This window comes from Trachurus japonicus, chromosome 8 (assembly GCF_045865225.1).
Source record: "Trachurus japonicus isolate A0001 chromosome 8, Traja_1.0".
Classification (NCBI taxonomy): Eukaryota; Metazoa; Chordata; class Actinopteri; order Carangiformes; family Carangidae; genus Trachurus; species Trachurus japonicus.
In genome coordinates, this window is record NC_140914.1 from 7,459,237 (window position 1) to 7,487,201 (window position 27,965).

General features: G+C 41.7%; 4 protein-coding genes across 6 annotated transcripts; 1 reads left to right on the plus strand and 3 right to left on the minus strand.

The window, feature by feature from the left end:
* Positions 1-1,853: 1,853 nt before the first annotated feature.
* LOC146982500 (uncharacterized) lies at positions 1,854-3,490 on the minus strand. The gene is made up of 4 exons (XM_085785371.1): positions 3,413-3,490; positions 2,884-2,994; positions 2,386-2,523; positions 1,854-2,143 (listed from the first exon to the last, which is right to left on the minus strand). The coding sequence occupies exons 1-4, from the start codon at positions 3,437-3,439 to the stop codon at positions 2,057-2,059; spliced, it is 363 nt and encodes a 120-aa protein (XP_085641497.1). The 5' UTR covers positions 3,440-3,490; the 3' UTR covers positions 1,854-2,056.
* A 2,154-nt stretch (positions 3,491-5,644) lies between these two features.
* eif1 (eukaryotic translation initiation factor 1) lies at positions 5,645-7,675 on the minus strand. Its single transcript, XM_085783507.1, has 4 exons — positions 7,576-7,675; positions 6,578-6,741; positions 6,234-6,335; positions 5,645-6,108 (listed from the first exon to the last, which is right to left on the minus strand). Exons 1-4 carry the CDS (start codon positions 7,604-7,606, stop codon positions 6,064-6,066), a joined length of 342 nt encoding a protein of 113 aa, XP_085639633.1. The 5' UTR covers positions 7,607-7,675; the 3' UTR covers positions 5,645-6,063.
* A 5,602-nt stretch (positions 7,676-13,277) lies between these two features.
* Positions 13,278-17,649, minus strand: srsf2b (serine and arginine rich splicing factor 2b). 3 transcript variants are annotated; one of them, XM_085783512.1, is made up of 3 exons: positions 16,986-17,649; positions 15,282-15,595; positions 13,278-13,529 (listed from the first exon to the last, which is right to left on the minus strand). In XM_085783512.1, the coding sequence occupies exons 1-2, from the start codon at positions 17,423-17,425 to the stop codon at positions 15,304-15,306; spliced, it is 732 nt and encodes a 243-aa protein (XP_085639638.1). In that variant the 5' UTR covers positions 17,426-17,649; the 3' UTR covers positions 13,278-13,529; positions 15,282-15,303. The 3 variants fall into 3 exon arrangements, with proteins under 3 accessions (XP_085639638.1, XP_085639635.1, XP_085639637.1); XM_085783509.1 differs by having other exon boundaries at positions 13,279-13,529; positions 15,282-15,607; positions 16,986-17,647; XM_085783511.1 differs by having other exon boundaries at positions 13,427-13,523; positions 15,282-15,607; positions 16,986-17,647.
* Positions 17,650-18,497: 848 nt separating this feature from the next.
* mfsd11 (major facilitator superfamily domain containing 11) lies at positions 18,498-27,874 on the plus strand. The gene is made up of 14 exons (XM_085783508.1): positions 18,498-18,788; positions 19,343-19,511; positions 19,600-19,655; positions 20,184-20,291; positions 20,381-20,460; positions 20,551-20,647; positions 20,839-20,897; positions 21,033-21,189; positions 22,284-22,327; positions 22,417-22,482; positions 22,784-22,909; positions 23,046-23,220; positions 24,725-24,860; positions 24,976-27,874. Exons 2-14 carry the CDS (start codon positions 19,416-19,418, stop codon positions 25,135-25,137), a joined length of 1,362 nt encoding a protein of 453 aa, XP_085639634.1. The 5' UTR covers positions 18,498-18,788; positions 19,343-19,415; the 3' UTR covers positions 25,138-27,874.
* Positions 27,875-27,965: the final 91 nt, after the last annotated feature.

Genomic DNA, 27,965 nt, shown 5'->3' on the forward strand with positions numbered 1-27,965 from the left:
GAGAGATGCTGTCATCTTAAAAGCACCATTAATTTATCTATGACTTGACTCTGTTGATCAGAGACATTGCACTAAAAAAGTTCTGTTGTTACCATTATCAATGAGAGGCCCCAAGACCACCCCCCACCCCCCCAAAAAAAGTCTTTGTCAACTCTTCAAAATGAAACACCATTGTAAAACTTTGGATGTTTAAGTGAACAGTGTAAAACATGGGTATACAATGAAGAAATGTTAAAGTTTAAAAATGTGAATTGCATGTGGCCTAGCACCCAGCATTTCATGTTTTTTTTTAAAAATATATATATATTATTTTTCAGTACAATATAATGATAAATGTGAAATCTGTTAATATATAATTTGTATGTAATGAAGATTTCAACTGTTCAAAAAGTTAGATTTATGGTGCGTTCCAGGCAGGCTTTTTAACCCGTAAGTCACGACTTCAAGTCACCAGTTACGAGTTTGTAGCGTTCCAGGCAAGTTACGAGTTACGAACTGGGAACTGGGAGCAGATCGATCTAGTACGAGTTCACAGGTGGGAAGTTACGAGTTTGACTGTACGTTCTAACGAGTTACGGGTTGCCTGGAACGCACCATAAGACATCACAGTAATGCACTGAAATGATCTTTTAAAATTATTGATTAACTGTTGATTTCTTGCAGGGGTGAAAACTCGTACTTGACCTATACAGAATAAGTTTATTTTAGTACTGTGATTTTATCCTCATCTCCAAGCTGGAAGTACGTAGTTGTTCCAGAAAGCTTGACTTTTCCTCTTTGAATGTGTCGCAGTCCTGAGGTCTATTTTGGAGGTTAGAGGAGCGTAGTGACGAGTTTGTCCCATCAACTACCTCATATTACCAGGAGGTCACTGTGCCATAACGTAAAGTCTGATCTAATACACTTGATTCACACAAATGGTATTTTTTTTTCTAAAATACTTCACTTGCACTTTGAGTTGAAAATGATTTGATTTGAAATAAAACTTTTGAAGCAAAAGCACTGGAGAGTGTCCATGTCGGTCTTTTTGATTCAGTGACATTTGTATTTGTAACGGTTTCATTTTTGAAGAATGTAGTAGCTATGTGATGTCGGATGAGGTGTTTCTGTTATCTAGCCAGCCTTCATAGATATGACAATATAAAAATAGGTATACGATTATTTACAATTCTTCAACATATTTTGTGTCAATGAGAATTTAAAGGTAATCAGTGTAGGGGGTGAGTAGTCGAAACTAGTTAAGTTAAACCCACAGTGATGAATCCATTTTAAAACATTTAAGAGTTTTATTCTTTCAATAACCATAGCGTATAAAAAACAGCACACTCAACACAACAAGTCATTTGTAAACGTACACATTGCAAGTTTAAGTCTGGTGATACAAAAATCCACAAAAAGACCAAAACCTCCCGCGAACAGCTTTTTGTAGATGAAACTGTATGAGATTTAGGTCTTCTTTTGAAAGACAAAATACCACACTGTTGGTTTGAGTCTTTTTCACTGGGATTTTGTTGTCAGTGAGAGCTGCACTGAGTAACACCAGCTTTAAGCTTAACGCAAGAAACCATTCTCAAACAAAACACAACACGAAAGGCACTTACAGATGTTTCAAGCCCAGTTATCATCAAGAACAGAGAACAGCGCCGTGGTGTCTAATGCTTTAATATCTCCTAGTGTGTTAGACCTTAGTGGGAATCAATGAACAGAACTGTTTTAAAATTACACACTTAGTGTTTTTTGATATGAACCAGTTCTATTGAATGCTTTCTATGAAACAATCAAACTAAAAACAGCAGTAGTTACCTGCTAGCAGCATCTGGTTCAGTCCTCAGCATGTAAGCACTGACTGACACCACCTGAGGGCAGTAACACAGTCCTGCTCTTCAAATGAAACAGTCATATAGAGTAGTAGTCAGCCTGGTTTAAGGCATGCAGGAACTGAAACATTCACTGCAAGTCATTCCCATCTCTATCTCCGTCTTTCGCTCTCCCCACCGTCTCTTCAAAGGCTGTAAAAAATGGTTCGGCATCAGTGGCGTACGTCCATCCTGGTCTTCTACTTGATCCTGATCTCGAAGCAGAGACAGTTGCAGGACTCGCACTCGGGAGGCTGACAGGTGCAGGCACAGTCCCATTTGACACACTGTGGGAAAATGTATCAGGAAATTCACTGAGCAGGAAAACGAATGGCCGATAAAACAATAAAACCTCCTGTAATTATTGTAACTGATGCTCTTGGTTTGGCCAAAATGACATCTACTTAAATAAGATAAAAAGTGTAGAAGATAAGCTGACAGTATTTTAGGAAATAGACATGATCTGATTGGTGGTTTTTATGTGGTGAACTATTTCTTGATGGATGGAGAGTGTGTGGGGTTCACTTACAGAAGGAGAGGGGCACATATCGGACACACACGAACGCAGGGTTGGCAGTTTACAGTTACACATTTCAGCCAGTCTGAAGCACTGCTCCGATAGAGAAAGGTTTGGACAGCAATCGCCACAGTCTGGAGAACACTGGTCCTTTGGGAGACAGAAAACAGAGACACAGATATTTCTGCAATGTTTTATTTGTGTGTAGTGACAAATAGTGAGACAGTGGGACATACAACTTTATTTTCATCCAATTTAAAGTAGTAAGCGATGTGCAGAGGCTGAAAGTTATAACGTCCTACTAAGACAATGACTGTCCATCCCATCCTTACCATTAGTTGTTGATTATATAGAAAGAAGGGTCTGTTCTAACACTGAAAAGTGGCATTAATGTGCAAAATATTGAAATTCTTGGAGGGTTTTCGTATTGGTTTTCTAAGCAAAGACCAGGCTGTAGTAAAAACAGCACAATTTATCATTTTTAGCCGTGACCGTGTGACCAGCACCAACCTTAAGGCAGAATCGGATCCACAGCCCAATCATCATGATGATCAAGTAGAAACTCACAGCAATCATCAGCACTGCTGGGAGAGGGATGGCAAGATCCCAGATTGGCAGCACCTGAGAAAAGAAATATGTAACTGCATAACAGTATGAACAGTATATAACTGTACTATAACAGAGTAAAATCATGTGAGTGATTTCAGGGCTCCAGACTAACTTTTCTTACTAGAAGCACAATGGCCCCTAACAGAAAATTTAGGGGGGCACACTGTAAATCCTCTTGCAAAGCAAATATTCACATTTCCTTTTCATTCATGATCCTCACACATTGGCCTGACACCTGTGGTGACAGATTATTTTAGTCGCCCCTTCCACGTTTCACCAGTGTTAAAAAACAGGCATATTTTTTGGTTGTACACGCACAAGTAGATGAGAATTTTACTTGCACTGCCACAAATTTTAGGGACAAAGTGCCTCCATTTTGCAGCAGTCTGGAGCCCTGGATAACATCAGTGAATGGGTTTGTATTTCTCACTTGCACTGTCTCCTCCTGAGAAGACATCTTTGACGGTGTCAGGGCTCACATCTCTGGGCTTCTGACAGGGAGAGAAACAGAGGGCGTTAAAACCTAGTTGATTCATATTAGTAGAGTAGGAGAGTGCATGCACAAGCAGCTGTAAGTGCTTTACTTGTGTCAGCTTTACTTCTAACAGTGCTGAGTTACATGCTCATGAAAGTTTAAATATTATATTATAATAGTAGTGAAGTTATGAAGCTGTAGTTTGGTGAAACGGAACAAACAACACGCTGCTAACTGTCTCACCGCTCTCTCTCTCTGCTCCCGTCGTCTCCTCGCGGTGTCTTTGTTGTTGTCCACGTTGGCAGATTTAAAGACAAGTCACGTAACGTAAGTTTTTTTTGTGTGTGTGATGATAATAAGAGTAGAAAAGATGTATTTCTTTTGCCGCTGACCAGGAAAACAAACCAGGATTAGCTGATGGCGGCAACAGCGTTACCATGGAGTCAGACGGATCACAGCTAGGGACAAAATAGGCGCCAGCAACGCGAAGGCGAAAACAAAAACAAACCGGCTGATGTGATTAAATCTATTTGTCAGAATAAACAACAAAAGTTAAAGATACGAATATGATAATATCATGGTGATTTGTAAGATATGTTTAATATATGTATATACTGCCTTGGGATATTGTTCAGTATCCCCAACAGACTTTTTCCACGTCTTATTGTGTTGTAGTTTGCCCATTCATCTACACCCAAGAATTCACAATGACAAAGTGCAACTAGTTTTTTAAGTTTATGAAAATATATTAAAAGCCAAAAATCTCTAATTTACATAGGTATTCAGCCTTTTAATTCATTACTGTGTAAAACCTCCATTAGGACCAGTTGCAGTTTCCAGTTTTCTTGGATAAAAAGTCTTCACAAGCTTCTCACATCTGGATATGGGCAGTTTTTCCCCCCTATTCTTCTTGGAAGATCATCTAAAGCCCCTTCAGATGGGATAGAAGTGTCTTCCAAGTGTTATCTTCAGGTCTCCACAGGGGACTAGAGGCTCTTAGGGACAATCAGACCTTACCTCAAACCTTTCAGTGTTATTTTTGATTGTTTACTTCAGGTTATTGTCAAGCTCAAACATGAACACATCCCTGCAAGGACCTCCCTGCATTTTACTGTGTTAATGACTCTCCTGTGCAAAAGGCCCTTTCAACAGTACCATGTGGGTCTCACTGTATAGTAATTTAAATATAAGGACTATAGGTTGTATACTTCTAGTATAGTCCATAAATATTCCACAAGAGTATGAAGTATAATCCTGACCTTTTCCTTTGATTCATACCTATGGTATGTATGTTTGATCTTATATTCAAATAAAGCAAACTAAAGACGCCCACACAAGTACAAATAACACGACAGGTTCATCAACTGCAGAAATTTTATTGAACCAAATGTGGATTTTGCAAAACAGATTTGCTCTCACCTTCAGTCACGGGAGCACAGTGTGACCTGGCCATGGCTTCAATTTGTACTGTATTACTTCAGCATCACTACATTTTAACTTGTATTTATAAATTATTGCATTATAGGAAATTAAAGATTCAAGTGTGTGTGTGTATAACCAAAGGTTTGGTACCAGATTTGTTGTTAGTCCAAACCAGGAGGCCGGTCAAACGCCAGAGTGGGAAATTAACCTCATTTACCAGTAATTCATAAGTCACTTTATTTATTTACCACCTATAAATCAACTACACTTGAGTTAAATATTACCAGAAATTGATTTTAATTTCCCACTCTAGAGGGTTCATCTGATCACAATAGTGGACAGACCTTCCACGTCATAGGCCTCGCGCTTTGACCAAAATAAGACCAGAACACCCATTTAGTTTGGAAACTTGCATTGGCATCAAATGAAGACAACCAAAAAAAAGCAATTAGAAAAAATGTGCCATTAAATAAAAGCAAAAAATAAAAACCATTTTCAGGGTGGGATGGTGGAAACCGATCTCTGCTCAACACAAACTCTGCTCTGTAAACGCAGAGCGAGCAGCGCAACACGTAAACACCAGTAGGATGTTGAACCAGACTGAGAAGAGGGGACTCGCCTTTGTTGACAAGCCCACCCCCCCTTTGTCCTCCCACCTGCAGACCTTGTTCTAACCCACTTCATCCCACTTAGAAAACCTACGACCCTCCTGTACACACCCAGCCCCCGCCCCGTTCCCCATGACACCACTCCACTCCCAGCATATGGAGACTCATCGTTTTATTGAAACACCTTGAAGTACAAAACAAAAAAGTTACATGAAACGGTGCCTCCTTATTGTGGCACAAGACCTAAAAAGAAAAAAATTAAAAAGGAAATAAACAAAGGGGGGGTAAGGAAGGAGGAAGTGTGTGTGGGAGGGTCATCACCACTCATCCCTGATGTTGTGTGGAGCTGCAGTGGTGTGTCTTTGTGAGAGCGAGCCTGCCCCCTGGTGTTGTACGGGGGCGGTGGTGTTACAGAGTCCCATGTTTGTCAGAGGTAATTCACGTGTTAGCTAATAGGAGCTGGTGGGGCTGCAAGGGGGGAGGAAGAGCAACAGCAGCACATAGGAGGAGGGGAGGAGAGGGGGAGGGGGTTTAATGGCCTTCCAGGAGAGATGGGAGAGGGCTGGTTTGCAGCTTCTAGAAGCCGTGGACTTTGAGCTGCTCCTCCTTGGCCAGGTCAATCTGCAAAAAGAAAAACAAGACACTCGATAAATTAAATGACCCTTGACCTCCAGTCTGCGCTGTCTGCACGGTTCCACCTACAGAGCAGGAAGAATCCAGAATCCAGATTTATACTGAACACCCACCTCAATGAGGAACTGGCAGATATTCTTGCGCTGGTCTCCCTGCAGCTGGATCACTTCACCATACTCTGGGTGCTCAATCACTGTCCCATTGCAGGCAAACTTCTGTTGGGGTCAAAAAAGAGAGACAAAAACAGTGAGTCACACGTGGACACAGCTACGTGCATTATTAGTTGGTAAAATCTGGCAGTGTGCCACGATGAGCAATAATGATATTTATAATATGCAATAATAAAAAATGCTAACTATTTGCCAAGGAAATTAACGCCAGTCTCTCAAAGTGAGACGACAGCAGTCAAGAAATATATACACAGGAAGCACTTCCATGCCAGACTCTAAGGCGGTACCTTCTTGAAGGCCTTGACTAGCTTCTTCTTGTCATAGTCGGTGGCAATGCCCTGGACAGTAGTGAGGGTCTTCCTGCCGTTCCGCTGTTGGATTCTTATGTGGATGTAGTCCTCTGTCCCGGCTGGGAGGCGGTCATCACCCTTAGTTGCATCAGCAAAGGGGTCTGGGGGGAGGGGGAAGAACAACAGCATTGTCAGAAACAACACAGTACATTTTTAAGATCAAGCTACGATAATCGTGCATTTCACATAACTTCTCAAACGTAGCCATATATTTTATTTTCACCAGATTGCATTGATATAATTTAAAAATGCCGACGTCCCTCTTGTTTATTAGACAATGCAACCGGTCAGTTGTACATCTCCCCCCCCCGTTTTCCTCTGGCAGATGTCTCTAGAAGTGTCATATTTCAGATGAGAACTGCGCAGACGTACCAGCTATATATACAGCTTAACAGCTTACTGAAGTCTGGCAGCGTTTGCTCGCCACTGCTAAGCGGCTCCCTTTTAGCCGGGGAACAGCACAGTCATGACACGGTAACTTTCATTTTCACAACGTGGATTACAACCTAAAATTGAGATTAACTCAACGAAAAAGATCAATGAGTTGTTTTGATTCAGGATAATAATAACCAATGTTACCGTCTTCTCAAGTGCAAGATATCTGAAGAATAAGCTAACTCATTAGCAGCAGCAGCAGCAGCAGCAGAAAAAAGGGAGGCCTAATGGCGGCCGTTTCAATGGTAGCAAAGATCAGCTAACTGACCAGTGAGGGAGTACAAATCGTTAAATATGATCATAAAATATTGAATCGTGGGTTGGGTATTTCTGTTAAGCTCGTCGCCCTGATAAACAAGCTCTGTATTTCATAGTCAAATACGACACATAACAAATAAAACTTCGACGCAAGTTAAAAGCATTAGCATTAGCTTCACTAACGTTAGCTCTCGCCCTTCCCCCACCTTGTGTCTCCGTTCGCCTCGACAAAAACGACTTACCAAAAGTTTGGAGGTTCTGGATAGCGGACATACGATAAGATTTGCTTTCCTTTCGGATAATAACTTGGTTAGCGAGCGGTTCGTCGGCTAACTTTGACTTCGATGTCGATTCTGGGGTTTCGCCTTTTCGCGGGGACGACGCTTGGCTCAGCTTTCAACAGCTCACACAAAATGGAGATCGTCGAGCTTGAACGTCTGGAAAACAAGGCTTTATAGCCCCGCCCCGAAAGCTACGTCACTACGTCGCTGACGCACGAACGGCACGTCGAGAGCAGACACGCCTAAATATTTGTCAACTTTACTGGAAAAGTGATGTCACCCTATCAGAATATAGTAAAAGGAAAATTACCAACGTATATTAATGTTCTTTCATAGTATTTAGTTACAATTATTCTTTAAATATAATTCTATTTTTTTTTTTTTTTTTTAAATATAAAGGGTAATTAATCAATCAGAATATTCATTGTGTCATTTTTATTGTGAATAGGAGCGACTCTGTTTGTCTAATCATAATAATCATAGCCTATATGGGTGGATAAATGGACAGTCCTTGATAGTGAAAGAATCTGAACAGATCTTCAAATCAAAGTCACATTTATGTTCGATGACCACGTGGAGAGACATTTTATCATACGAAGAGACTGCAGCGACCGTACAACAGCTACACGACTGCACCTTGTACACAGAACAAGATACTGGCAGGATCACAATCAAAGTGCAAAGATGCTGCAGTCCAGTAAACAGTGTTCTGTAAAATTAAACAACATAGCATGCTATGCCATTTCATTTCAAATCACCACAGCATCCTCTGGAAAATTGCATATTCTGATTTATGAAGCAAAAATAAATAAACAACTTCCTCAGCCTATGAGCTTTTCCTCATATGTTAACACTGTTATCCCCTCAAAAACATTCAAAATAGCATGTGCAAAACTACCGTCTGTACTTTGTAAACTTCCCTTTGGCAGATTTGGATGGATGATGGATTTTGAGATGATAAATATCCATACATTCAATGTCAACATAAATAAATGACTAATACAATAATATAATCACGCAGCAGATACCGGATAAAATATTTTCCTGCATACAATGGAATGTAAATACAGTAGAACAACTATAAATAAATCATTCTATGATGAAGTAACATGCTCTGCATGCATAGACATTGGGTTTGTCAGACCAATAAATAAAACAAGACAATGGCCTTGTTGTTGTCATCAGCATCTCAGAGCCGTTACTTGTTTTGTTGGACAGGAGCTCAGTTCAGTGCTCAAATAAAGACAGTCTGACTGACTTTGACATTGTATTCCTCATCACTGTAAGCCATTTCTACATCTTCCCCTGCATCAGTTAACATGGATCCTGAATGTACTGAAGTTTTATTTAATACTGCAGAGTTTTGAATCGGTGATATTGTATCTTATTTAAGATTTGTTTGGTGTTTGTCCAATTCTGTCATTAGCAACTTGCTCCTGTTGGCGTCAACAAAATTCCCGTTCTAGTTCTCCAGACATGAAGGGGTTAATCATTAGGAATTCACTGTTTATATCATCAAACCAGAGGTCCTCCAAAGAGCTCAACTTGAACTCCATCTGTCCACAGCAGTTGTTTCAAAAACTGCTCTTATCCATTTGTTGCTTTGGAGACTTCAGCTGTTGACTTGTCTGATGAAGTCTCCTCAGGTTTTCGACGTCTACATACACCCTGTTTTTTTAAACACCGCTGCACAGTGGACAGATGCACCATGACCCCTGTGTCGGCTAAACCTTCCTGCAGGTCCTTTACGGTCATATGGGGGTTTTCTTTTGCCTTTCTGCCCAGAAGATTTGCAGTTTTTTCTGTAATTTTTCTTGGTCTTCCAGATCTCGGCTTGACTTCCACAGTTCCTCTTAATTTCCACTTCTTGATGACATTCCTTATGGTGGAAACCGAGAACCCAAAGTGATTCGATATCTTTTTATAGCCTTTCCCTGATTTGTAGGCATCAATCAACTTCATTTTCAGATCCTCGCTCAGTTCAATAGAGGAGCCCATGGTTGGAGGTGGGTTGACTGGCTGGGTTAATCTGCAAACAAGAATCAAGACATTTAATCAGTGTCTCTAGCCAATAACCAGACTCACACAGAAATCAATATTTGAAAAGCAAATAAAAAAAACATCTATGAATTTCATATAACATACGCGCACATACACATGCACACACGCAGTTTTATGTAGGCTTATGTAGATTTTCTTGTTGTTGTCACTGATTTGTTTTGCCTCTTTATTTTATTCTATAACCACTGGGTATTGGAGTGTCTTATATGTTCTTTGTTTTAGGATGACGATTCATATATTGTAAAGATTTAATGTAAGTTTTTGTTGACTTGTCTTATTCATGTCGTGATTGTAAATATAAATTTAAATGTACTGTTTTAAAATGTGGACCCCAGTAAGACTAGCTCCAGAGCACATGGGGATCCTCAAAAATAAACTCTAGGCAATTGAATCAAGTCAACTGGATTTAGTTTTTGTTTTGAAGACATTTCACCCCTTATCCAAGTAGCCTCATCAGTTTGTGTCGACTAGACTGGCTATAGTCTGACTGGTGTAGACTAGCAAGACAAAAACTAAGTCAAGTTGATTTGATTCAGTTGCCTAGAGATGCCTTTGACCTGGATAAATGAGATACTTGCACAGACATTTAAGCAGTGAAAACATCCCAGTTACTGTCATGACTGTATTATTGGAACTCAAATAGTTATTATAGTATAATTATTCATATTTGTTAATTAGATCTTGTTATAAAATCCGCAATAACGATGAAACTTTTTATATACACAGTCTGGATGAAACCAATTGATCCAAGATGAAACCATACCCGCTTCCGTGTCGAGGAAAGCCTCGACATTCGTTTGACCAATCAGAGCCCTCGGTCAATACGGAAGTGGGCGTGGTTTCACCGAAACTGGTTTGGTACAAAAACACACCAGGCGCCGCCGAAGGGCTGGTGTGTTGGCTTATGGTGCGTTCCAGGCAGGCTTTTTAACCCGTAAGTCACGACTTCAAGTCACCAGTTACGAGTTTGTAGCGTTCCAGGCAAGTTACGAGTTACGAACTGGGAACTGGGAGTAGATCGATCTAGTACGAGTTCACAGGTGGGAAGTTACGAGTTTGACTGTACGTTCTAACGGGTAACCATAGGAACAGGTCGGAAAAATACGAGTTACGAGTTGCCTGGAACGCACCATTAGTTACAGCCGGGTCAAGTCCCACAGAAAACTACAGCTGCTCTGAATCTGTTCGTGTGGACGCATCGTTACCAGTCGGAGGTTGACAGACACGACCTGACGCTGACGTAAAGTTGGCGTTAGCACCTACACACAGGGAGGAAGCTAAGTTAGGGCTAAAGATGCTAACGCTACGATTCAGACTGTCCCAAGTGGAGAAATCATCATGATATTAATGTACAGGAGCGAATGGGAGGATTTTAATATGAAAACTTATGAGTATCATCCAAGGAAGGGGAAAACATGAACTGTAAACACAGGGAATGAAGATGGAAAATGTTGTTTTATCTCTCGTCCTCCCCTCACTGCTCAGTTATAACCACTCACCAGCAGCTGCTCTCCTCTCCAGTTCACTGGTCAAGTCCTGATATTCAGAGAGATGCTCAGGTTGTCCTGCAGTCTCCAGCTCACTTCACTTCCTTGTTTGTGTGGTAGGGTTGGAAAACAAAGGAATGGTGCATTACTGCCACCGACTGGCGTGGAATAATGATAGACCACGAGAAAATGATTGAATAAAATCAATAAATCTTCTTACCATACAGGGCTCCAGACTAACTTTTTCTTTTATTACTAGGAGCACAGTGGCCCCTAACTTAAAATCTTACAAGTGCAAGTAAAAAATCTAGGGGCACACACTGTAAATCCACTTGTGAAGCAAATATTCACATTTCCTTTTCATTCATAATCCTCACACACATTGGCCTGACACCTGTAGTGAGATGACAGATTCTTTGAGTCGCCCCTTCCATATTTCACCAATGTTAAAAAAAAAAGTTAAATTTACTGGTTTCAAATGTGCAAGTAGATGAAAAAAATACTTGTGTTTCCCTATTGTAGATGGGACTTTAGACCAACATTTGTATCAGATGTCCCCTTTAGCAAAGAATTATGTTTTTCACTTTGTTTCGATATGATTAGGTATAAGTCTGTTGTATTTCTGTCAGAAAACCTGGTGTTGCTCTTCTCCCCACCTTACAGTTAAGCAATGATTTCACCAAGTGTTTAAATGTTTGCATATGCCACAATTACTTTTCAATGTTTACATTTAATATGAAAATCAGCAGTACAGTGTCTGACACAGGGGTTGAATTTCTTTCTTTCTTGCTATGATGTCATTTACCCAGGTGTCCACACAGGGTTTTGCACACAATTATAGTTTTAAAAGAGGTTTTGACGAATGTGATCAGCCCTTTAATTTTTTTTATCAACTATTTACACCAACATACTCTCAATAATACAAGAGGAGACCAGGATAGTGAAAACACCAGAGCTTTAATCAAAGTCACATTTATCTACAATGGACACATGGGGAAAAACATTTCATTGTACAAAGGGTGAGACTGTAGCGACCGTACCACTGGTAGTCACAGGAGCTTTCTGGAGAATACTGGACACATCCAAGCACTCAGCAGAGCAACACGGCACCTTAACAGCTAACCAGCAATACTCAACTGCTACACAACTGCGCCTAGTGCACAAAAAAAAAACATACAAGCAGGATTAGGATCAAAAAATGAAAAAAAAGGAAACAAAGACTCTGAGTCCAGTAAATCATGTCCTGTAAAATTAAATGATATATGGAGATGAGTTATACGTTAAAAAACCTGAAGACCCTTTGCTGCCCCGACACATTCCTCAAACTGATGAATTATATCCCCTGTGTGTCATGTGAAACATATTTAACATCGTAGCTAAAACATGCTGCGGTCCAGCTTGATGAACACATGCTGAGCTGCGGCGGTTACAGATTATGAGGAAGCATTTAGATGAAGATAAATGTAAATAAAAAGCAAAATGTCTCCATGTTTATTATGGTTTATGCCACTTTGGATGTGATATCTCTGTATGCCTGTAAAACCAAATTAAACGAACTCCTGCTCGCCATCTAACTCACATGAATGACCACAATACAGTAGATTTCAATGACTAAAATAAAAATGCAACATGTCTACAATATCTGGATAGGGATGGATGTAAGTAATAACAAGGTAACACTGAAATGTTTACATGTTAAGAAATAAAAATGAACTTTTTACGGTTTTCTTCTATTTTACATCAGTGTGGACTAAATCTTTGGATTCTGGATTATTGGTTTAACAAGACAAGAGACTTGGAGATGTCACCTCGAGTTGTATTGAGCACTTTAACTACTTTCTCGCATGTGACACTGAACTCAAATTATTCTATACTTTAAAGATAGAATAATCAGAACCCATAACGCAACATTTTTCAGGGAAATATAATAAAGTAATGAGGTGTAATAGAAGTGTAATAATATTTTTTCTAGGTATTATTGTGAATCTTTTGTCAGAATGATAATAATATTCTGTGATGCGACTGGGTTGTAATTATGACACCAGTTACCCAGGATGAGGAATGTCAGGCTTAGCAAGGCAATGAAAACCCAAAGAAAACTAGACTAAGGTAAACTTGCTTCATGCTACAGGCTGCAGAGGGAAGAACTGAACACAAACTCTCCCCCACATTAAAAAAAAATCAAACGGGAAAAAGAAACATAAAACGGAAATTAAACCATAGCACATCAATGTCATGAAAAAACATCTTCCTAACGCCAAATGAATAAAAGAGACCAAACCATGGAACACACAATAACCTTTCACAGCTGGACACTGTTGCTTGTCTGGGATCCTGTCTGAGGAGTTCTCACGTCGTCACCTGAAACTGAGACACAACAACGACACAGAGTTAGGACGATGTTTTCATTCATGGAGGTGACTCATCATCTCGACTTTAACCCAAAGGTCTGGATTCATTTTCTACTTTACCCTCTGTCCATGATCACAAACCACGTGTTAATTTCTTTCTTTTTTTTTTTTTTTTTTCCAATTTACTGCCTTCATTTCTGTGTGTGATAATTGTATGCCTTCACAGAGTGAACAGTGGGAAGATGGCGGTGGTGGGGAGACGTGTGAACAAAGATCTTCACCTCAAAGCCCAGACCAGGGACCTCGTAGAGCTGCAATGATCAGCCGAGTTACTGCTTAGCTGATCAACAGCAAATTAACCAGCAACCATTATAACAATTAACTCTTTAAGTTTCTGAAATGTTTGCCTGTTTCGTTAAAGCCTTCTGATGCAGCTACAGTCACTTAAAATTGAGTCTAACAATAAAAAGTGATCAACAAAATGGAGGTGAAATGAAACCAAATGGGAGTGACAGAGGTGGAGAGATGGACAAACCTCAGTGCTGCTCAAGCACCGGCGCCCCCACCTCCCCTCCCACCAGGCTGGGGACAGGGCCAGAGGGACAGACAGTTTCAGCCCGAGGGCCGAGAGACAAGACGTACCTCGACACCAAACCCCAACTGAATCTGCACAGAATCCCTCACCAGCAGCAGGCGGCCTGCGGGCAGCAGCTCACCGCCCACCTAACTCACTCTGCCTCAGCTCAGCTCAGCTCTGCTCAAACTCCACTTTAGCAAACAGGATGCCGCAGCTTGGGAAATAGAGAAGTCCAGATTTGTTTATCAAAAGAAGAAAAAAAAAAACACACTCAGAGCTATGAGTGTGTACAAGAACTTGTGTTACAGAAAGTCTGGAGGAAAAAAATAACAAAATAACCACCACACAATCTTTGCTCCAGATTTTTAGATATTTAATTTTTCATATGTAAAAAAAAAACAACTAGATTCAACCTGGTCTTGGTTCTGCTGAGCTGTTAAAGAGGAGAAACTTACCAGCTGCATTCAGGTTTCTAACTGGACCACCTGCAGCCCTGGTGCTAACAACTAATGATAAAACAGGCACGGGGAAAAAATTAAAGGGATACTTCACCCAAAATCGATAATTCACCAATTTTCCACTCACTGTCATGCCAAGGAAGGGTTTGGAGAACTTTCAGAGTCATCAAAACTCTTTAGGAGTTCCAGGGGGGGGTCCGGCTGACAATGGATTTTCATATAATGGCGGCGGATAGAGTTCACTTTTGAATCGTCCAAAACACACACTATGAAACATCCAGATACCTCCATACTGCTCGTCTGTACTGACCCAAGTGTCCTGAAGCTGCCACATGAAAAAGTTGTTTGATCTCTGTTTTTAGCCTTGTTGTAGTAGTAGCTCCCAGTGGCTCTGTTGATGTTTGTGTGCATGCTCAAGATTTGCAAATCTCGTGCAGCCACTGGGAGCTACTACTACAACAACTTTTTCATGTGGCGGCTTCAGGACACTTGGGTCAGTACAGACGAGCAGTATGGAGGTATCTGGATGTTTCATAGTGTTTTGGACGATTCAAAAGTGAACTCAATCTGCTGCCAAATGATCTGTTGCCAGCCGGACCCCCCCTGGAACTCCTAAAGCGTTTTGATGACTGCATACCGGTGAGTAGATGATTGGTGAATATCGATTTAGGGTGTAGTATCCCTTTAACCTGTTTTATTGCTGGGGTAAATGCAACATCTGGTCAAGACTCACCTGCTGCTGTTGGGGCTGAGCTCTATGGGGATTCACCTCCGTTTTCTGCTGCTGACTTGGGCGGGCTCTTAGACCTGGACCTGGACGCCCTTTTGGAGGACTGGGAACGGCTTCTGGACCTGGACTTGGACTTCGACCGGGACCTGGACCTGGATCTGGAGCGAGAGTTGGACTTGGCCTTGGCCTTCTTGCTCCTGGGCGAGTGGGACTTGGATCTGGAGTAGGACCTGGACCTGGATCTGCTGGAGCGGGATCGGCTCCGGGAACGAGAGCGGCTCCTGCTGCGAGATCTGCTGCGTCTTCTGTGTCTCGGGCTGGGGGAAGAGCTGAATGCATTCAGTGGGTTGAGTTATCTGGGGTGTGAAAACATCTGGCACTGAACACACTGTGACATAGAGAAATCCTAAATGGAGCCACAGAGACACCTCGTACAGACTTTATGTGGACTTCCTCCACCAACCAGAGCTCTAGACTAACTTTTCTTACTAGGAGCGCACACTGTGAATTTGACTTGCAAAGCAAATATTCACATTTCCTTTTCATTCATGACAGATATCTGATAGTTTGAGTCGCTACTTCCACATTTCACCAGTGTTAAAAATAAACACTGCAAATTCACTGGTTGCACATGTGCAAGTAGATGAAAAATTTACTTGCACCGTGTCAAATTTTAGGCGCAAAATGTTTCAATTTAGGAGCAGTCTGGAGACCTGCCATATATTGTGTTAAGCTATTGTAGATTAGTTTTTTAGACTCAGTATACTTGGTGTCTCAATAGTCACATTTGTATTAGATGGATGTTTTTTTCCCGCCCTTTTGCAAAGAATTGTTTTTCACTTATATCAATATGATCAGGTATAAGTCTGTTGTATTTCTGTCAGAAAACCTGGATTAAAGTACAGTAGCAGATTAGATGTGATTCTATTATTGTTGAAACCAATCAGAACATAACTGTGTGCTAATAAATCATTAGATTCTCCTAAAAAAATCTATGTATTTGATCCAACACAATCACACTTTGGAAACAGGATAATAATTACCCTATTTTTGATTAATTTGATGAGATCTATGACTTTAATTGGAGAGTTTCCCTAACTAACTATCAAAACATTTAGGTGTACTATCTATAGTAGTAGGCCAAGGCCACTTTGGATCTTGCATGGGAGTCTTGGTGTGGGTGTCCATTTATAAAAAGTTGCTAAATGTTAAATCTGGATTAAAGTACAGTAGCAGATTAGCTGTGATTATATTATGGTAGAAACCAATGGAAACAGGGAAATAATTACCCTATTTTTGATTAATGTGATAAGATCTATCACTATAATTGGACAGTTTCCCTTTCAAAAAATGTAAGTGTGCTATCTAGTAGGCCTAGGCCACTTTCGATCTTGCATGGGAGTCTCAGTGTGGGTGTCCATCTATAAAAAGTTGCTATTCAAAGGTTACTCCTTGTTCTTACCTTTGGATGCCTACCTATCTACTGTATTTAATCCAACACAATCACACTTGGGAAACAGGGAAATAATTACCCTTTTTTGATTAATTTGATGAGCTCTATGACTATAATTGGAGAGTTTCCCTTTCAAAAAATGTAAGTGTGCTATCTAGTAGGCCAAGGCCACTTTCGATCTTGCATGGGAGTCTCGGTGTGGGTGTCCATCTATAAAAAGTTGCTATTCAAATGCTACTCCTTGTTCTTCTTACCTTCTGCTTCGGCGACCACCACCACCACCACCACCACCATATCCTCCTCCTCCTCCGTATCTCCGTGTCGCTCCTCCACCACCACCACGCCGACCTCCTCCTCCTCCGCCGCCGCCGCCTCCTCCACCTCCACCGCCGCCGTAGTGGGAGTCCGGGGGTCTTCCGTAGCGGGCCATCTGGACCCGCAGCTCCCGGCCGTCCAGCAGCGCGCCGTCCATGGCGTCCATCGCGTCTTCCGCGTCGCGCTTGTCGTGGAACCGCACAAAGGCGAAGCCGCGGCTCTCTTTCGTGTAGCGGTCTCGGGGGATGTAGACGTCGCCGACTCGGCCGTACTTCTCGAAAACACGCCTGAGTGTCTCCGGAGATGTGCGGTAGGTGAGGTTGTCTACTTTCAGGGAAGTCATGCCGTCGACGTCCGGCGGAGGCCTACCGTAACTCATGGTGACGCTCCTTAGCAACCTGGCGGCAGCTTTTCCTCGGTAACTGTTGTTTACGTTATATCTCGACGGCCGTGAGAAGTCCAAACACACACAGTGCAGTGTGTAATCCTAAATACCTCGTTCTGTTGGGATATTTGAGGCCACACGATCGCGAAACGATCAACTGTTTCCAGGGCAGCTCGGTCGCTCCGCCAGTCTGCTGCCGTGATCCCGCGAGGTGAACTTCTTCTTCCTCTACTGAACAAATGCAGCGCAACCCGGAAATGGCGCCCTCCTACGGAAAGCGGAAAGAAGTCGATTTCATTTTTTCAAAAATAAAAACACTAACAAACAAACAACGTTAAACGATTTATTATGGTCGTATCTTAATTAAGTTATATACGTTTAATGTGGGTAAAAACAAACAAACAAACGCACATTTAGTACTGTGTTATTTTGTGATAGTGCTTTTGTATAAAGTGTATGTATGCATACTGTCTCTATTCATGTGTCCATTTCGTGAACACACAACTGTTTTCTGACTCTGTGTAAAGCACTTTGTGACACTTGTCTGCGAAAAGTGCTATATAAATAAACAAAACAAAACAAAACAAAACAATCTTTTAATGTGGGTGAAAATGTACGTACATTTAGTCCTAACTGATCAATCTGATCATACTTACGATTAGACATATCCAAGAGTTGAAATAGCCTACTCGAATACCTCGTTTCTCTTGATATCAGCTACCTAAAAAAAAAACTATTTTTTCCATAGGGGTATTTCCACTTTGTAGCATTATTTTTGACCGGAAGTATGCAAATATATTTGTTTTTTTTCCCCCATTTAGCCTTACTTTAAAAGATAAAACTACCGTATGTGGTTTAAAACAAGATACTTTGTTTTTGAGGTTGAGGCTTGATGTTATTTCATTTTTATATTGTCCAATCACTTAAATAAGCACTCTGACGTTGAAAACTTTTTCCACAAACTAATAACACCGCTGGATCGGTCCACGCGGATTCGCCGTTGGTGACGTTTCGCCCGCGCGGGGCTTTTGTAGATCTGCGGCCTGATGCTAACAGGCTAACAGCTACAGCTAAGGTCGGTCAGCTGATTCACTCACATGACAAAACCTCTGTAGCTCCACTCCCGTGTGCCGCCGCCGGTGCTGTGTAAGTGTAAGTGCTCTGGTGGAGATTGAGAATCGTTTCCCCGACGAAGGAAAACCGTGTTACTGAACTAAGTTTCGTGGGACAACACGGAGAAAACGGAGGACTGAGGACACCGGACGGTCCGCAAACAGCTAACTATGCTAATAATAACACACTGAGAGCAACACAAAGAGGAGCAGCCAGGGTTAGCTACGCGGCTTCAGCACTGTTGGTAAGTTGTTTGTTTCCTTTAGCTTGACATTACAGATAGGAAAAGACACTTATGTCTCCAGGAAACAGCTGGCTCTGTCTCGACTCTTCACTCTTTATCCTAAGATTTGAACACCAAGACAAAAACATGTCAAGTGAATTCTCATTTTCTTGTAATTATCAGACAAAACATCTGCTAGATGATAACTATGTCAAACATACATAGCTTTAAGTTTATGACTTTGACTGTCGTTGCAGGAAGGGTCGTTGAAACAAACCTTATTAGAGATGGTTGACCCCAAAGATGTTATTCAGGGGAATTAAGTTGTTACCCTCTGATCTGCTTTATGCCAAAAAATAAATAAATAAATAATAATAATTTTGCATCTTCAAATTAAAATTGGGTTGATATGATTCGTAGCAATATTTAAGGTTTTTTCATTGATAAAAAACAAACAAGAAAAACAGCAGATTATTGATTGGAGTTTGGTTGTAAGAGAGAAAGTATATTTTATACAATTTTCACCATGGATTGTTTCTTAAATGTTTCACTTCCTTGTTCTTTTTTATTCACAGATGTGCTGTTCACTCCTGTAGATATTTTTTCTGGGTATTCATCTCCTCCAGGAACTGACCAATAGCTGCCAAAATGAGTCCGGAGGGAAAGAGGCTTTTAAACATCATTATCCTAGGATTTGGCTTTATGTTCATGTTCACAGCATTTCAAACATGTGGCAATATAGAGGTATGATGGGTTTATTGATGCATATTACATTACAAGACTGATCACATGTCAAAGTCAGACTTTACTCACATCTTTTTTGTCTCTACAGCAAACGGTTATCAAGAGCTTCAATAGCACCGAGTTCCATGGGAGCGGATACACGAGGTAAACTGCTGGTATCCATTCACACTCATGCACTTACTGTGTTACATTATATTTCCCTCACGCTGCAGCGCACAGTATTCGTACAGATGTCAGGCTATGGTTTCATGGACTTGAAAACTTGACCAGCATTCATACAGACCTAACGGCACCTTCTAGTATAATCAAATCTGTCTCACTCACTAATCGCTGAGGGATAACTGAATCTTAGGTAAACCACTTCTAGGAACCGAAATGAGTTAATTAGTCAGGATTTCACCAAACATCCTACAAGACCCTTAATCTTGTCACATAAACAAGAGAAATCTTTGAGAGTAAATTCATTCTTTAGTTTACGCAAATGCTGAAATTGCTGAGATCTATAAATACTTGATGGAAAATTTCATGGAAATAAAAATATGTCAGCATCCGTGCTGCTCATGTAAACCATTTCCTCGTTTGTATGTCTCATGTATTTCAATGCTTTCTCACATGTATTTTTTTATTTTGTTTTAATTTGCATTTGTTGTCGTCGACTCCTCCTCTCCGCAGCATGGCCATCATCTATGGAGTTTTCTCTGCATCCAACCTGATCGCTCCGTCGGTGGTGGCCGTCATTGGACCACAGCTGTCCATGTTTTTTAGTGGCCTTTTGTACAGGTAAACAAACACTTTTCCAGCCTCCCCCTTCTCATGCTAGATCAGACTTCACACGTCTTAATATTGTTTGTTTTTTTAAATTTCTGCAGCGGCTACATCGCCATGTTTATTTACCCGTACACATGGAGCTTCTACACAGCGTCAGTGTTGGTTGGAATAGGAGCAGCAGGTAACGAGACAGTAACCAAAAACCTTTTAAATGTTTTACTTTCCTTTGTGTGTACATGTATTTATATTTATTTTCCACCCTGTGCTCTAGTGCTGTGGACGGCTCAGGGAAATGTGCTCACCATCAACTCCACTGACTCCACCATAGGAAGAAACAGCGGCATATTCTGGGCTCTGCTGCAGTTCAGGTAAAACCACTTAAGCACAGGAAACAGACAAACACAACAAACCCGAGGGGAGGAATGAAACAAACCGATTTGATAAATAAATTGTCCTGGGGCCATTGACTTCCTGTGCCGAGTCGGCCCTTCCATTAATCTGACCTTTCCCTTTATCTGTAAGTCTTGAGCTCTGTTGACGATTCTTTATCTCTCTGCAGCTTGTTCTTTGGAAATCTCTACATATACTGTGTCTGGCATGGACACGTTCATATAACAGGTCAGTTCTGTCTCTGCCTCACATGCACAACACACAGTGTGTGTTATTTATTTCTGTTCATATGTTAGTAGTTCCTGTAGTGACTTCTGGTGGGAAGTGTCATTTTAAGAGTGTGACTCATGTGGTTTGTCTCAGACAAAGACCGTCAGACGGTGTTCATCTCTCTGACCGTGATCAGCCTGGTCGGATGCTTCCTCTTCTTTCTGATCCGGAAGCCCGACCCCGAGTCCTCTTCCTCTGAGGCGGCGGAGGCGCTGCTGCAGGCCGAGTCCACAGAGAGCTCCACAGTCAGGTGAGTTCACTTTATCCATGCTGTTGCCAGGGGCGACGCACATTAATTACATTTCTGAAGATATGACAGAGTAGCCACAAGGCTGATTTAATCTGCCGCGCCTGAGCACAGACAAAACATCCACAACACAAACAACAGCACAAATATTATATCACAATATGCGTGAAATTCAGTGAGCACAGGGTTGAACAGTCAGACACCGCTACACAATAAGAGCACTGACGTAAGTTGTCAGCTGTGAACAGCCCCTGATTATGTTATAACAAGATTGTTTTGAAAGAGCAACAGCCAGCCTGTGGTGTAACTCTATGTAACATGTACTGGGAAAAAATCTGCAAAGTTTGCAAACAGTCCTCAACGCAGGCGTCCCCGGTTCGAATCCCGCGTCGGGCAGACCTTTCCTGCATGTCATTCCCCCTCTCTCTGCCTCCCCCTTTCCTGTCTATCTCACTATGCACTATCAAATAAAGGCAAAAAAAATGCCCCCAAAAAAGAATATTTTATGATTTATCAAGAAATTGATGACAGCCTGATCTGAAATGAAGACACTTGTAATTTGCAGCCTGAATAACATCACAGCAATAATGCAACTCTGACATAAAAACACATTTTTAAACTTAATTGACTGCAGGGGGCTGCAGGGGCCCCGGATCCGCCCCTTGATGCTTATTGATATCTGTTGTTAGGGGACACAAAACTTTTGGCAGCGGTCCTCTTGAGCCTCTTGACATATTTTAAATAAGATTAGCCCAAAAAAACCCACATAGATTCTGGAAAGTTGCCTTGAAACTTCCCGGAAAACATATTTTTTAAGGACAGATGGGTCATCCCTCCTGGAGCAGGAACAATATTACAGTACAGGATGAGACAGGTGACCTTTAACTGTAAATGCTATCCTTTTGTTGTCTTTCCTACATTTGTCTTGTCCTGCTGGTCGCCGCAGCAACCAAGTCCAGTTCAGGGATGAGTCAAAAGGTGAAAATGTCCAAAAGAAAATGAGTCTGTGAAATGTGGAGACTGAGCTCCAGCTGTATCGGTGTCCGTGTCTCATTTTGCAGCTGATGTGTGTTGTTTTTTTTCCTCCTCCTCCTCAGCACGCCTCAAGCGAGCCTCTGCTCCCAGGCTCTAGACGCTTTTGGTGAGTTCACAGGAATAAACGTCGTCTCCATCAGGCTTCAACCCTCAGTAACAAACAGAACTAACTCCCATCTTTTTGTTGTTTTACAGTCCAGTCGTGTAAAATATTTGTCACCAAAGAGATGCTGCTGCTGAGCGTCTCCATCGGATACACAGGTGGGTGAAAACACGACCAGACGTGTTGAGGTGTGTGATGATTGATAGATAGATAGATAGATAGATAGATAGATAGATAGATAGATAGATAGATAGATAGATAATTTATTTATCCTGAGGGAAATTCAGTTTCTCAGCTGCACAATAAAAAACATCATCATTCAACAACAAGACAACAGACCAGTTCATAAAATTAGTGCATAGAGAATAGAAGGATAATTAAGAATAAAATAAATTCAAGGTAATAAATAATAATTGAGTCTGAGGTCTCAACAACACGCTGCTGTTTGTGTTCGACCAGGTCTGGAGCTCACCTTCTACAGTGGCGTGTACGGGACGTGCATCGGAGCCATGACCCGCTTCGGCAAAGATGCAAAGAGTCTCATCGGCATCTCTGGGATCTGCATCGGCATCGGCGAGATCTTAGGTGAGTCGTCGTCACTTTCACTCGGTCACATGACGGCGCAGCTGCAGAGGCAACGAGGACACGACCTGAGGAAGAGTCACGAGGCTGCGAGTCGAGTCGTTGACTTTTCCTTCCTCTGTGTGTGCTGTCCTGCCAGGAGGGGGCGTGTTCGGGATGCTGAACAAGTGCAACCGGTTTGGGAGGAACCCGGTGGTGCTGCTGGGGCTCATCACGCACTTTGTCGCCTTCTACCTGATTTTCCTGAACATCGCCAGCGACGCTCCCCTGGCCCCGGAGGCGGGGACAGATCTGCAGGCCTACATCAACCCCAGGTAGGACGAGCGTCGCCTAGCAACCAGAAACACATTCAATCGGATGTCTGTTTGGTCGATTTCTGTCCATCGTGGAGGAAATGTTAACTGAAAGTTGAACTCGGGTTTGACCACTGAAACTCTTGGTCTCAATCCGCAGTTCCTCTTTTCTGCTGCATGGCAAACATGACTCAGCTGTCACACTGTGAACGTCAGCACTTTATCACAGAGGTTTTATGTGAGGCTGTAAAAAGTAAAATAAAAGAAACAGACACACACACAGCAGAGTGGACTTTATTTTTTTAGTATGTGTCTTGAAAATCTTAAACCAGCACTAAGGAACTTTTCAACCTTCATAAAATATTTTCATAACTTTTGTGATGATACATCGACTTACAACAAGTTGAATGACACCTCTGTCATGGCCTGAGGGGGTCTGTATCACCTTCACTGGCACTAAGCAGCTTTGAGGAGCATGGTAGGAACCCTGCTCTCACTTAAGTTTCACTTTCACTTTTGCGAGTCACAACAAGGAGGGAACAGGCAAAACAGTACTTTAGCAATGGATTATGTTTGTGTTTTCACTTTGAAATGATCCACTAGAAACAGAAACTTAGTTTTGATGTCTTCTGTTAATTTTAATGCAGGATATTTACAGGGCTTCACGCTAGTGTTCATGGGAAATGGAGTCTTCCTTCAGGCAAAACACTACCGCTTTGGTCCACAGGCACCGCCAAACTCAACCAAAACTGAAAGTTCTTTAGTACTGCTTTAATTCAAACTGGAAGTGAAACCATCATGACAGAGTCACAGCAGAGGAGGAGGAAGAACAGTGTGAGCTGCTGTTTGGTGGCACTGTTTGTTTATATAAAACGCTCAACTCAGTTGTTGTTATGCTGTGGAGGCAGGGTGTAAAATGAACACCCGCCAAGTGCCAATGGCGGGTAGAAAATGAGTTTGGTGTGTAAAACAAAAACACACACCACAGAGTTTATTTCTATAGCTCGCCCCTATAGGGATGCAACAGGAACAAAACCCAGATGTGAAGAGTTTATTGCTCATCATCCCGCTAATTATAAATTGCCTCTGAAAAAATCTGCCGGCAGTGGTTGAACAAGCCTAAATCTGCCACATCTGTTCACCGGCGATGAAAAAGTTTTATGCACTTCATACACGCTAACAACCCAACACGACGCCGTAGCGGCGCACATTTGATGCGCCGTGCTTGTTTTTTGGTGCATGTCGGCGGTGCACAGCTCCTGTGATTTTCAGCCTCCTTTTATATTTAACAGAGGAGGGACAAAACCTGACAGTAATACTCTCAGCTGCCAGGATGTGCAGCTTTTTAAATGTTGCTTAAGTTGGATTTTTATACTAAAAACGTTAAGGCGATTACTTTTCGTCAAACAAGGCATGATTTTTTTCATTTGGCCGGTGAAAAATATATATATTATATGGTCATTGTGTCACATCAGCCAGTGTAAGTGCCTCCTGCTCACCTGAACGTCTCTGTGTTGTGGTCCAGTATCGGCGTGGCGTTGCTCTGCAGCTTCCTGCTTGGTCTGGGCGACAGCTGCTTCAACACTCAGCTGCTCAGCATCATTGGCTTCACGTTCCGCGAAAACAGCGCTCCCGCCTTCGCCGTCTTCAAGTTCATCCAGGTGACTTTACATCAAACATTGGCACAGTTGTTGCATATATATAACATGTTGATGTGTGTTTTAACTACATTCAGTGTCACTAATTAATCGTAACGTCTTGCTGTTCCTCCTGCAGTCCATCATGGCGGCTCTGGCCTTCTTCTACAGTAACTACCTGCTGCTGCACTGGCAGCTGCTCATCCTGGTTCTGGCCGGTTTTCTGGGCTCGATGACCTTCTTCGTGGCCGAGTGGTGGGCCGAGTCCACGCGGCGGGAATCGGACTACGACAGCATCTGATTTCTGGTTGCTGGTGAGGACGTGGAGGGCACAGCTGGATATGTTTCGCTCTCCACAGCTGGAAGAATCAGCCAGGGATGATGAAGGTATCCCGGGCTCTGCCAACAGAGACTGACACTGTGGTATGTTTAGATTTTACGGAGCCACCCGGTCGGTACGGAGCCCGGCAGTGGCTGCAAACACTCAATATTTTTCTGTACTAAATCTAAAGGCATCGGGGGGAGGGGGGATTAGTGTGTGCACAGCAGATATACCTCATTCAGCTTCATTCCTGGCCTCTGTTTCATCTTGTTGTGCACACACTATTGTCATCAATCTAAACTGAAAATGAAAATATACTCGCATGATGGGTAGAAATGTCTAAATCATGTATCAAGCACTTTTGATTGACGGCCTGTCAGCATTGATATAAAATAATGTTAATGGGCCCACTGCTAGTGCCTGAGGAGCTCCTGAGGAGTTACACTAACAACACTGAAAATCCGCTGCAGGTTTTAACATTTGCAGCTGCTCTGGCTGCACATTTAGTCTCTTAAAGGACGACTCCAGCATTTGTGAATCTGGGCCTTATTTCACATGTTTTTGAGTGAAACTGATTGATGGTGCCACACAGTCATTCATTTTTTTCTTTTAACCAGAAACAGCTGTTGCGTTGCTATGTTAAAAGCCACCAGACTCTGTGACTTTCTGTCAATAACACAAAGAAATGAACAGATGGTGGAAGCGGCAGAGCAGCAACTTCTGCGAGGTGAAATGTCTTTTTGTGGAGTCTGGATTTGAACATTGTAATATAACGGCTATTTCTGGTTAAAAAACGAAGGCTCTTGCTCTTAAAAATAAAAGTCCATCCCTGTAGGAAATCAATCTGAACCGGTCAGCAGCTATTTGCGGATGCCTGCACCTGATTTAGTCCTTATCAATTCATTGACACCCAAAAACATGGAGAATGTTTTCTTCTAGAAATCTGGTATTATTCTATTTTTTTTTCAGCAAACCCCATGAAAAGACCAAAACCAACAGCCTTGTTGCCACTGTTGCACTGGGTGACATTCATCACCATGAACACAAACACACATGCATTTTCACACACTGTCCTGCAGCCACACCTTGTACAACATGAAGCGGTTCATAATCCTCACTACACCATTTAACTCAGAGACACATCATTGATTCTGTTTTGTCTTTTCATGTGGTTTTAAGCCATTTTAAAGTAGGATAATACCAGACTGATCCCTCTGCTCTGCTGTGAGACTTCTTCACTTGGCACTAAATCAACTCTGAAACACTGACAGAACGGCCACTCCTGGGCTCCATGTGTCTGCACTCCCTGAATTGCAAAAGGAAAGAAAACGCTACACACACACACAACCCGGCTGTGATGCAGCCAGGTTGTGTGTCTACTGCTTTACTCCCCTGTCACGAGGTGATCACAGCCTCAAAATTAACTTTTATGACAGACACTCTGCAATCTGGAGTTATTTAGCAGCCTCCGACCTCCTGACGCTGACTTTAGATTTAAGATATTACACAACCTGGGAGTGGAGCAGCTTAAAGGGAAACATTATCAAGAAACTGAACTCTTTTCTCTTCACTTTTGTTTGAGTGTGAAATCCATTTTCACCCTTGCACATCAGCTAAGCTGTTCTTCTTCTTGAGACACATGCTCATCCAACATTTAATACGACATAATTGATTTAGCTGTAATAAGACCCAGATCGTCTTGAGGATGACCCCGTGACTCCAAGAAAATTCTCATAATTACAAGTGGGTGACTGCATTTAGTTCAGATGAAACGAATGGGGGGGCCGTTACAAAAAGAAAGATAAAACAAGTCGTTTTCTCTGATATTTTAACTAATGGGAAGATTTTTCAAGGAGAATTGTGAAATAACAAAATGATGAATGAGGAATTTTATGTTATTTCAACATATGTAACAGCACTGGAGTTTTTATTTCAGCTACTATATCTGTGTGACTGAAATATCTCATAAACTATTGAATGGTTTTCCCAGAGATTTGGCAAAAACATTCTCATTTCTCATAGGTTGAATTTTCATAACCTTGGGAAGGATGTGTAAAATATGGAAACTGCCACACTCGTATATAAACACCTTCATGCTTCCAACATGATAAACCCTTTCAGAAATAAGTTACCAAAGACCTTTACTCAGTTTTTACATTTACTTCAGAACATACTATGGACCTTCACTTTTGTGTCTTGCGGTTTAGTTTCATTACAAATGAGAATTACAGCGTCACAGAGCTGCTAACGTAGCTGCAGTCGCTCAGTCTTGTTCATTTCTTTTTAATTACCAGCACTGATGGAGCCATTCCCCTCAATCCATTTCAAACTGATTCCCAAACCATCACAGTGCTAAACATGGGCCTTTTAGACATGTCACAGCTTTATGTAATGTTGTGGTGGGAACGGGCAACACGGAGCTGCGTCGTACATGCTGTAGTCTTTTTTTCCTCTTTTTTGTATAATTGTCAATTCATGAATTACAGTACATATGTTGGGTAATTTATTGCCAAATATAACATAACATAAGGGGGCGGGTTTACTCAAGTTTTGTTTCATATTGCGACTGAAGTGGATGCAATCAATCTCGAGGATATTAAGGGAAATGCATGTGTACTTTGAAGATGATTTTATACTTGAATGTAGTAATTAAGACTGGCACCTGAACCTTTGCTTGCTTGTTTTTATTATCAATAAAATGTTATTTTGAACATTAGTTCCATGCGTCATTGAAATAAACCAAAACAAGCTATTAGTTAAAAGGGCAGTAGTAACAGGGATGAACGGGAGCTTAAATATGAAAGTCT

Excerpts from the sequence above, each read along its gene's own strand:
- mfsd11 (XM_085783508.1), top strand. The coding sequence starts at position 19,416 with ATGAGTCCGGAGGGAAAGAGGCTTTTAAACATCATTATCCTAGGATTT. Across the intron at positions 20,648-20,838 it reads TGGGCTCTGCTGCAGTTCAG|CTTGTTCTTTGGAAATCTCT; the intron begins GTAAAACCACTT and ends ATCTCTCTGCAG. Across the intron at positions 20,898-21,032 it reads TGGACACGTTCATATAACAG|ACAAAGACCGTCAGACGGTG; the intron begins GTCAGTTCTGTC and ends GGTTTGTCTCAG.
- LOC146982500 (XM_085785371.1), bottom strand. The coding sequence starts at position 3,439 with ATGTCTTCTCAGGAGGAGACAGTGCAA. Across the intron at positions 2,995-3,412 it reads CTCAGGAGGAGACAGTGCAA|GTGCTGCCAATCTGGGATCT; the intron begins GTGAGAAATACA and ends TTCTTTTCTCAG. Across the intron at positions 2,144-2,385 it reads ATATGTGCCCCTCTCCTTCT|TGTGTCAAATGGGACTGTGC; the intron begins GTAAGTGAACCC and ends ATTTTCCCACAG.
- srsf2b (XM_085783509.1), bottom strand. The coding sequence starts at position 17,425 with ATGAGTTACGGTAGGCCTCCGCCGGACGTCGACGGCATGACTTCCCTG. Across the intron at positions 15,608-16,985 it reads GGTGGTCGCCGAAGCAGAAG|CTCTTCCCCCAGCCCGAGAC; the intron begins GTAAGAAGAACA and ends GAATGCATTCAG.
- eif1 (XM_085783507.1), bottom strand. The coding sequence starts at position 7,606 with ATGTCCGCTATCCAGAACCTCCAAACTTTTG. Across the intron at positions 6,336-6,577 it reads TAGTCAAGGCCTTCAAGAAG|AAGTTTGCCTGCAATGGGAC; the intron begins GTACCGCCTTAG and ends TGACCCCAACAG. Across the intron at positions 6,109-6,233 it reads TCTGCCAGTTCCTCATTGAG|ATTGACCTGGCCAAGGAGGA; the intron begins GTGGGTGTTCAG and ends TTCTTTTTGCAG.